Source organism: Suricata suricatta, chromosome 7 (genome assembly GCF_006229205.1).
Source record: "Suricata suricatta isolate VVHF042 chromosome 7, meerkat_22Aug2017_6uvM2_HiC, whole genome shotgun sequence".
Lineage (NCBI taxonomy): Eukaryota > Metazoa > Chordata > Mammalia > Carnivora > Herpestidae > Suricata > Suricata suricatta.
The window spans coordinates 19,851,259-19,862,348 of record NC_043706.1 but is presented as its reverse complement, the minus strand read 5'-3'; the positions used below and the strand labels follow the sequence as shown (position 1 = coordinate 19,862,348).

At 40.0% G+C, this 11,090-nt stretch overlaps 1 protein-coding gene across 8 annotated transcripts in view; it reads right to left on the bottom strand.

Moving 5' to 3' along the window:
- SLC35B3 (solute carrier family 35 member B3) overlaps window positions 1–9,012 on the bottom strand; it is a 27,809-nt gene extending 18,797 nt beyond the window's left edge. For 3 of the 8 annotated variants that reach the window (XM_029943648.1, XM_029943649.1, XM_029943655.1), the window contains exons 1-2: window positions 8,913–9,012; window positions 2,914–3,207 (exon numbers count right to left, since the gene is read on the bottom strand). In XM_029943648.1, the coding sequence (XP_029799508.1) occupies window positions 2,914–3,207; window positions 8,913–8,981 (363 nt within the window). In that variant the 5' untranslated portion in view covers window positions 8,982–9,012. The other 5 variants (XM_029943651.1, XM_029943650.1, XM_029943653.1 and 2 more) reach the window with 5 other exon arrangements.
- Window positions 9,013–11,090: the final 2,078 nt, after the last annotated feature.

Sequence of the window (11,090 nt, the reverse complement as noted above, 5' to 3'; positions counted from 1 at the left end):
CACCACCGCCACCACCTTCACCATCACCACCGCCGCCGCCGCCATCATCACTGCCACCGCCATCATCATCACCACCACCATCATCATCACCGCCATCATCACCGCCACCGCCATCATCATCACCACCACCACCATCATCACCGCCACCGCCATCATCACCACCATCACCACCACCATCATCACTGCCACCACCATCATCATCACCACCACCACCATCATCACTGCCACTGCCATCATCATCACCACCACCATCATCATCACTGCCACCACCATCATCATCACCACCACCACCATCATCACTGCCACCGCCATCATCACCACCATCACCACCACCATCATCACTGCCACCACCATCATCATCACCGCCACCACCATCATCACTGCCACTGCCATCATCATCACCACCACCATCATCATCACCGCCACCGCCATCATCATCACCACCACCATCATCACCACCACCACCATCATCACTGCCACTGCCATCATCACCACCACCACCACCACCTTCACCATCACCACCACCATCATCACCTTCACCATCACCACTGCCGCCACCATCATCACTGCCACCGCCATCATCATCACCACCACCATCATCATCACCGCCACCGCCATCATCACCACCATCACCATCACCACCAAACCATCAAAACTCAAAACACCACTCAAATCACAAGGCATCTCAGAGGTAAAATTAGAGATGTCCAGGAGGCTTTTCCAAAGAACTGAGTGAGAAAAGCAAAGGGAGGGAGGGATAGCTATAAAGCAACATTATCCTATGCTTTTAGTCTTAAAAAAAAAAAAGATTGCCAAAATTAAAAATTGCCCCCAAATATTAAAACGGTCACTGGCTCAAGAACTCATTTACTATATAATAAATATATTTCATTTGATGTTTATTATCTCAGACCTGTTTTCTTCTATAGGAATTTAATGAGTTCAAACCAGTGTTAATTTTTGGAATATTTCTCCTTGTAATGGTGGTCTAAACATAATATTGCATCATAAAATAACATTTATATTGTTAATAAATCATTATTAACAAGTCATTAAGAGGTATTCCAAAAGTTATCTGGCTTAATAAATAAATCACTCTTCCCCATAAACTCTGAACTAGATACTGTGTAATTCCCCAAATTTAGATTTCATGTTCAAGGATGTCTGGTAAGGTAGTTAGGATTTTTCTGGCATATGAACTATAAGATATGAAAATAGCATTATTACCTATGTTAGCACTCAGATATATTTCACTATACCGAATATATGTAAATAACTTCATTACAAAACCCCAACCATTTTCTTTAAATTATTTTAAAGTTTTTCTTTTTTTAATTTAGAGAGTGAGCGAGCAAGAAAGAGAGAGCATGAGCCAGAGAGGGTCAGAGAGGCAGAGAGAGAGAATTCCAAGAAGGCTCAGAGCCTGACGTGGGGCTCAATCTCACAAACTGTGAGATCATGACCTGAGCAGAGACCAAGAGTCAGATGCTTAACCAACTGAGCCACTCGGGTGCCCCTAAACTATTTTTATATGCTAACAATGTCAGTTTTCACAAGTGAAAGTGACGTTTATCTCATTAAAAGTTTTGCATATATTATAAAGTCTCTGATCATTAATCAAACAGAAAAAGATTAATATAAATTTGTATATTAAATTTCTAATTCATTTTCCTTTCCAATGACTAACTCTGCTCCCAAACTATTTGGTAACAAGGTATTTTGAAGACGAGAGAAAAATGTTTCTCAACAAGAAATTGCAACCTTTATTTGATAAAACTTAATAGTTTTCATTGTTCTCCACTGTGATATCTGAATTTTTGTATCATCTTCTAGTGGAGAAATTAGTTATTATAAATACTAAGATTTTTAAGTCATGTGTTGTTTTACACTAATCCTCCTCAGAGCATTTTTACAAGGTAAGGAATAATCAATTCTATTATGTTCTTTATTTATACTTCCTTTTATAGCTCATCTCTATAGGATAATCGAAAAGAATACAATAATTTTTAAGCTCTCTCATTAATACTAAGCAATGCCAGAAATATTATGTTTCAATAAAACACATTCCTTTCCATTTCTTGAATTATTAGAAAGCTGCATAAAAAAGGTGAAGTTGGTATTGACTGAAGATACTAATTAACTGACCATTAAGAATATTAGTCCCCATTTAAACACTGTTTACACTAGCCTGGCTCTTCACCCATCCACTCCATGTCCCTGCAGGTCAGGAATTTGCTGCCAGTCAAACGTGTAAAACTGTCCCACACCATAATGCAAGTAGGAGACAAATTGTGGCGATGTCAGAAGTGTTTTGCACAAGCAAACATCACAGAAAAGTAAGGTTCTGACAAAATTAGAACAAGAAAGCACAAAGAATGAGAACACATAGGTGCTTCAAAAAAGGACAATTCAGATATTACAGGACTAAAGAGCTACTCCTGGAAAACTATAAACATCCTGATACAGTTTTGCAAAAACAACCTTTATCATTAAGCTCCAAGAATCAACCATGGACCAGAATATGGGTTTTGTGTTACTATTCAATTTTACTGGAGAATTATGTTCCAAAATTTCACTGAGTACTTGAAACACTCTTTTAAAAACACCTGGATGCAATCACTATCTACATTTTGTTAAACGCAATAAATAGTTCAAATTTTGTTCATAATTTTAATTTTAAAGATGGTCTCTGTTCCTCTCCCATCTGAAAGATTTAACCGTTAAATTTTGATCCCTGATAAAAGGAACACACTAACTTTTAGAAAGCCTTTTCCTTTATTAAAAAAACTCAAAAATGTGAATAAACTGGTATCCTGTGGCGAAAACTACCTCAGACAAAACTATCAGTAATGGTCTTAGTGACCTCAGTTGTTATAAATAATTGGCATCTGGTACATAAATAATTATTTTTACCTGTAAATATCCATAAATTAGGTAAAATACAAAAACTCCAGCGACACATATGAAAAACTGAGTAAGTTTGTTAAATCTGCTGAGATTTAGGCCAAGCACCACGACGTCATCTATTGACTTGATGTGTGGTGACATTGTCTGTGTTTTGGGAGGGACAGTTATAGAAATATATTTCCTGGAATTGTTGTACTTGAGATCCATTGTTCTTGTTTTGCTGCATTCAGTGCTTCCAAAATTATCTTTGTTGGTTTCCTCTCCTTTGTTCCGTGTTTCTTTTGCTTGCTGAGCCAAGTCCTACAGAAGGAAATCAGCAATTAGAGCAAAACATTTGGATAAGATACTATGCTCTAAGTAATATTTCACATCATACTTTAAAAATTATACAGGCGAATCTCATTCTCTCTCTGAATATGAATATAGGCGTGCCTCTATTCAAACTTCTAAGTCACCAAAAACGATGTCTACCCTCCAATTAATCTTTGCCTGGTAAAGACCAAATATATTGCTAAATATAATGCCATTGTCATTTCCACAGTGAGAATCAAAAGCTAACTTAGTGTTTATTTTTTTAACTTCGTATTTATCAAAGAAGTAAATATGCTTTTATGTTTTTATATGTATTAAGGATATAGTTTTTAAAGCCCATGATAGTCTATGAGTAACATCCTCCACATTAAAGTTGATCTTTAATTGCACAAAAGAACTGATACTCCCTTAAATATTAACACAATTTAAAATATACTTGCTAAGGATGTTTAAAAATAAACCCAAACAACTATTACTTTAAAAAAAGCTAGATTTATCAGAGCCTATAAAAAGGATGATCTACTTTAGCCATAGCATTTCTTAGGATACAAGATGTTTTCTTCCTTTGGAAAAAAAATCATTTTAATTGGGGAGTTGTTTGATGGATATCAAGTTTCAGTTGTACAAGATGAGTAACTTGTAGAGACTCGCTACAGGGCAGTGCCTATAGTTAACAACCTAGTGGTGTGCACTTAAACATTTGTGAAGAGGGTAGATACCATGTTATACATTCTTAACCCCTCCCCCGCACACACACACACACACAAAGGGGGACACATGGAAACTTGTAGAGGTGACAGATATGTTTATTACCTTGATTATTAGGTGATGGTATCATAGGTATATGCATATGTCCCAACTCATCAAACTGTGTTACGTTAAACGTGTAGTTTTTTTTTTTTTTGGTAAGAAAAATATACCTCAATATAGCTGTTTAAAAAAGAAAGAAAGAAAGAAAGAAAGAAGTCTTTGGGATTATAAAAAGCTGGAAAACATCATTTTTTGATAGTCTGTGGAAAAAAAGTCATGAGGACTCTGTAGATGACTGTCAGTTTCTGGATTTTTATAAGCTGAAAAATGAATTCCATGTAAAGGTTGAGGAGAGAGTCGAGTTAGGACAACTGAAGAACACATTTGTGATTAAGAAGTTATCTTCCTTGAAAAGACTGTGTTCTACAACCCCAATGGGGACTAAAAGTTAACTAGTTGAGTAAAGAGGATGGGTACGGATAATTTTGACAGATTTAGAAATCTCTTCAAAAGAATCTGTCGTGATGGTTTAAAATGGCAAGAATTCCGTTACTTCATGGTCACTTCTTTGCTGATCACAGAGATTAAGCAGGTCATCTTCAGTAACTTAAATATGGCTCAAGGTTCGGAATACAATTTGTAACTAACAATACTAAGGCAGTACAAAGGCCATTTGTTTTACAGGGCACCCCGCCAAATTTCTAAAGAGAAAAGGCATAATTTTAAAAAGTTTTATTGTTATTTCTTTTCCTTTACCTGTTTCTTCTTCTTTATATACTCTTCTTCCTTCCCACACTATGTTTCAATCACTGCCATCTGTGAGTTAAGACTTTTTAAGTCATCTTGCAGGATACCCTTGAGATTTGACTTTCCTTATAAACCATGCTTTAAATGATCTTGAATGTAGAAGAAACACAAACCTGAGTAACGACTTTCTGTATGTACAGGCATGGACACACAGTACCATTCAAATAAATCTGGTCCCACGGAACCTTCTCCTCCCTCCACATCTTTCAATCAGGCCCTAATCTGCCCACAATGGACTACTATTTCATTCCAGAAATACACCATGGACTTTGAAACACCTCTGACTTATGTTAATGAAGTTCTTTCAGCCTGATGTCTTCTTTCTCTAGGTCAGGATTTGAAATACGCTTTAGTATTCCTTCCTTTGTGATACCTTTCCTAATTCCCCAGCTGGGAGAGAACAGAACTGGAAAGACAAGACTCACATCTTGTCTCTGCATTCTTGAGATCTGGCGTGCTCTGCACCCTAATAGAGAAACCAAATAAATTGGCCCTTCTTCTGCTCCCCCTCAAACCTAAGCTTGCAATCACTCTGTCTACCTGAATGTGATTTTTCCAATCACACTGGAAACTTTGATGGTGGTGGTGGCAAACTTTGTGAGCAAAACTAAAAATTTTATGAAAAACAGGTTGTGTGATGTATAAATAATGATTATATTTACACAGAGAGAATAAAGCTTCTTTAGAAGACCTCTTTCCTGCTTTCAAAAATTTCTCCCAAAATCACATTCTGCTGAGATGTCTGTAATTTAGCAAAACACCTGGCATACTGCAATGACTCAATAAAATTATAGCTAGCCTTATGAGAAAGCAGTACAGCATGGTGCTTTCCTCATGCTTTGGATTCTGACAGATCTGAGTTCACGACCCAGCTTTGCTACTGAGTACCTGAAGAACCTTCAGCAAATTCTTTTAATCTTTTTGAATTTTAGGTTGTGCATCTTTAAAAGGGGGGGGTAAAAATGTGCTTATCATATAATTTTTGTTAGTACTAAATGAAATAAATGTAAAAGCATCTGGCATATAGTAAGACCACATATGTTAACTGTTATTCAACTTTTTAGTACTGCTAGTGCGATATGATCTGCTGATGGAGATTCACTCCTTTGATATGCGGTTGGAAATATGTATTTGGACTTCCAACCCAGACTTCTCCTCTGAAATTAAGATCTCTATTTTCAAATGCTTCTTTTTTTTTAATAAAAAAAAATTTTTTTTAAATTTATTTTTGAGAGACAGAGGGAGACAACACGAGCAGGGGAGGGTCAGAGAGGGAGGGAGACAGAATCTGGAACCTCCAGACTCTGAGCTGTCAGCACACAGCCCGACGCGGGGCTCGAACCCACGAATCGTGAGATCATGACCTGAGCCGAAGCTGGCTGCTTAACCGACTGAGCCACCCAGGTGCCCCTCAAATGCTTCTTTGAAAGCATTTCTACTCACGAGTTTCACTGGCACCTCATTTAAAAAATGTTCAAAGCTGGGAGTACCTGGGCGGCTCATTTGGTTAAGCCTCTGGCTCAGGTCATGATCCCGGGGGGTTCATTAGGTTCAAATCTCGCACTGGACTCCATGCTCTCAGTGTGTAACCTGCTTGGAATTCTCTCTCTCTCTCTTTGCCCCTCCCCCATGCTCTCTCTCAAATAAACTTAAAAAAAAAATGTCCAAAGCTGAATTATATTTGCCTCTAAAAAAAACCTGCCCTTCCTATCTTCCCAATCTCACTTAATGGTACTGAACAGAAAGTCTGAAAATTATCTTAGATTCTTTCCTTTTCCTCAAATTTATAGTTTGTCAAGGTTCCTGTTGACTCTACATCTGTAAATACATTTAAAATATGCTTCTTAAATCATCATTAGCAGCTGTTTTCTTTTGCCTAGATTACAAGGCATTACTGGATTACTGTTTATAATCTTTTCTTCCCTGAGTCCTCTTTCACATTGCTCAACATGAGTGCCCACTATACTACACTTCTGATTAACGCCCTGTAAGTTACAAGCTGAGTGATTCTCTGGACTCTCATAGCACTTTATAAAAATTTTTCCAAATACCTAAATCATAACAACATAACTTTTTGTTTTTCTGTCTGCTTCTCTTTGAAGTTTATGAAATCTTTAGGGGAAGGGAAGATATCATCTTCATTATGTTTTAGCACACAACAAAGATGTAAAATGTAAATGGAGGACTCTAGTGCACTCTAGTAAGCACCATTTTAGCAACAGAATTCTGCTCCTTTCCAACAACTTGCTGCTTTTAACACACCTATTGGCAATCTTAGGAGCTGCAGATTTGTGCCAGACATGTAGAATTAAATCCCTTCAGTGACACTGTCATTTCTTGGACATTTGCGCCAAGATATTGACATCTCCACTGAAATTTCCCTCAAAGCATCTGAAATGAACATCGAAATAAATTCATATCCTTTGCTTACTTGAGGTACTAGCTCCAGAACGCAGTTTTATTAATCAGAACGTCACTGGTCAGATCACATGACTGATGAAGGAAAACTGTAAACTCTGAAACCCAATAACTGTGATCCTGAATGTTTGCCATAAGCCTTTTGTTTCAGACATTAATGACGGATATTAATCAACATCTACAGAAACTAGGCCAGTGTCCTTTTGGTGTAGGAAAAATAAAATCAAGCATAGAATTAAACCTGTTTTCAAATTAAATGATCAACATTTTGCTCTGCTTTAGACATTCACAGTAACCCTTGAAACGAAGAACAAAAACCCCCACAGGTGTGAACCATGCCTGAGGCCTCTTATTACGGTCAACACAGATATTTAACTTTAGTTAGTTGATGGTACAAAGTAACTGCTAAAATGAAAAAAGGCTGCATTTTCAGCATATACTGACATCTAAAAATTATAAATAACTGGTAATAATATTGGTCTGCAATGACCTACTTAAGTTAAAATTCTTTCAGTTCATTTCTTAATCAAGCTTTTTTCCAACCTTTAGAAGAAATGTCTCCCACTACTAAAGGGTAGAATATGAGGAAATTACATCAGTACAGTGAAAATACACCAAACAAATCTGATTCTGTATTTTGTCACACTTGATGTAGCAAATAAAATAATCTCGCCATTCTACCTACATTAACTGGACTCTAAATATTAATTGTTCACCTATGTGTTATGGTTGTAAAACAACAAAAAAAGATTGTCTCATTTCTTTGTACACACTTCATTACATGAAGCTCAGTGTGCTCATTTTGATAGTTACTCTACATTCTTCCAAGGGATAAATCTAAGCTTCGGATTTAATATAAAAAAACTAAATACAAATAACACTTATCCAAATTATTTTCAAATGTTGCCGTATCTCTCTTCCAAGGTCAAAGCTATCGCAATTCACTTAGGAAAACGTGAATCCACAAATCAGTCCTCGACATCGACATCTGAGATCCTACCTCGGAAGAAATGCATACGCCCAACACTAAAAAAAAACCCAGTGTCAGCACACCAAAGCATTCCACCTCCTTTCAGTATTTCTTTCAAAGAAAAATAAAAAGGCGGGAGTGAAAACTAAGTTGCAAAGACTGGAGATTCTGCATAACTTCTAGTGGAAGTTTAGGACATAAATTTAATAACCTGGCAAGAACAATCACCTTGCACTGCAAATCCAACCGACAGCAGAAGACCCTAAGTACTTTAATGCAGAACCCGGAAGTAGCTCTTAACTCAAACGCAGGCTTGGGAACCTAGGCGACTGACAGTTCTCCAGAGGCCCCCCACTAGCCTAAAAGGCCCTTCTGGAAGTGACCTCATGCCGGAGTGCACAGACCGCGGCCCGAGGGAGTTCCAGCCGGCCGCAGGGCGGAAAGGGGGCGAGGAGGACCTCATACTCCTCCCTAGAAACCGTGCCAGCAGGTTTCCGTTCTTTAAAAAAGGAAGTCACCCGCGCTCTCCATCCTGCCCTCATCCTCTCGCCGCACGCTCGTTATAAATGAGGAAGATAAGCGGTGTCCAGATTCTCTGGGGAGAGGAGGGTCTGGGTCCCAAACACGGCGAAGAGCCGAGGGTACACGTCCACTCCAGAGCCAGTAAGTCACCTGAAAGGGTGACCCCAGTCCGGGTGGCGCCAGTGAGACAGAGCGGTCTCCCCCTCCCCAGGTCAGTCACCATCACCTCCTTCTCCTCTCCGCCTACTCCTGCACTTTTCACAGCGGTCGCCACCTCCTCGCAGGGTGCTCCCATCGCCGGCGCCCGCGCACCACTTCCGCCTACGTGTCCCCGCGCGCGTGCGCAGCTGCGTAGCCACGCCTCCTCGCCGGCCTGGGGTCTCTAGCGGCGGAGGCGCGGTTACCTCTCGCGCATGCTCCCTTTTGTCAGGAAGACGGGTGGAGTGTAGCCAAGGTGGGCGCGGCGGTGCCAGTACTGCGTTCCTGCGCCCACTAAAAACTGCTGAGGAGTGGTGAGCGCCCATCGGGCCTGCTTGTTGCTGGTCTCTGAGCCTCTGTAGCCTCGGCATTGCTTCGGCCTCGGCCTCGTACTCCCTGGTCCCTCCCCTCTGCTAGTCCGCCCCCCCGCCCCCCGCGTCGGGGGGAGGCACCACGCTGGGGGCCACTTCCACTGCAGTGGCCCTGCGCTGAAATTTGCGGAAGAAGATTAGTGGAAAATGTTGAACCTGGAATTAGGAACCCTGGGGTTCTCTCTTCCTTCCTCTTGATACAAATGAAATGGGCATAGTCACCCTACCTGTCTCCGTGTTTATGTTCTTGCCCGACTTGCACCTGCTTTCTGGTGCAGGTGGACTCAAGTCGCACTTGGGTTGCTTCTGACGTTGTGAGTCGCCCTGTAGCTACGGGAACCCCAGGCGTTGCAACCTGGCAAGAAAGTTGCCAGCATTGTTTCAACAGTGCCACTTACTGCTCAGAACACATCCCGTAGCTCTACCAGCCTTCAAAACTACACATTTATCCTGCGTTTAGGGTTACATCTACACCCACTGAGATTGTAATGACATGAACACCAAGATGGGGTAGTTGCGATAGTTTTAGGTAACAGTATGGCATCATTAACGGCTTTGTCGTTTACTGTCTCTTTAGGAAATTAAAATTCTCCAAGTCTTAATTTCAACATTTATAAAATGCTGGTAACACTGCCCTTGTACCAGGTTGATAAAGGTGAAATAAGAATGCCTAGCCAGACTCACCCCACTTATATTAGGAGATACCTGCCAGTCTTCAATATAAACCCCCACACCCAATACAAAATACAAATGCTGCCCTTTCTGTATAATGCCTGGGAAATTTTAAAATCTGTACACAACTGTGCCTGGAAGCAAAGATTACTGTAAGGAAGCCAGACTATTTTTGAGTGTGTGATTTGGATATCTACAAAGGGATAGATTGAATTAATATATATATTAGCTTCCAGGCACAGTTGTGTACAGATTTTAAAATTTCTCAGGCATTATACAGAAAGGGCAGCATTTGTATTTTGTATTGGGTGTGGGGGTTTATATTGAAGACTGGCAGGTATCTCCTAATATAAGTGGGGTGAGTCTGGCTAGGCATTCTTATTTCACCTTTATCAACCTGGTACAAGGCCAGTGTTACCAGCATTTTATAAATGTTGAAATTAAGACTTGGAGAATTTTAATTTCCTAAAGAGACAGTAAACGACAAAGCCGTTAATGATGCCATACTGTTACCTGAATAATGTGGACTTAAAGACATTTGAACAACAGCGTACTGAGTGCCTATTAAATGGGCATATGCATAGGTCATATACATTATCCATAAATCACAAGTATGGGCTCCCTGCCCTCAAGGAGTTATGTATACAAAAGAAAAAGTAAATGTTGGTATAAAACATACTGTACAAGAGGTGTCATAAGTTACCATCTACTCATGCCTGGACAATTACCATAGCCATCAGACAGGTCTTTCTATTTACATTTTACTTGTCTACTTCCAATTTCCATTCAGCAGCCAGAATGATTCTTTTAGAACTTGCGACAGAATATACCATTCCTCTGCTCAGAGCCCCTCAGTGGCTTACTATTTAACTCAGATTAAAGTTCAAAAACACTTACCACGTCTTCTGCGGAAGAGCTTGACCTGGTAGGCCACATCTACAGCTACTCTTCAGAGCACATCTACCCCTCTCCAAGAACACGAAGCCCCAGTGCTCTGGAAGAGTACTGCACATATTCACAGAACGTGCTTCCTCACTTTCCTCAGGTCACTGCTCAGATGTAACCTGGCCAGGCAGTTTTTTCCTGACTACCCTATCTGTAAGCACTCACCCCTCCACACCCGGACATCGTCCTCACCCTGCATTTCTTGTCTTCATAACAGT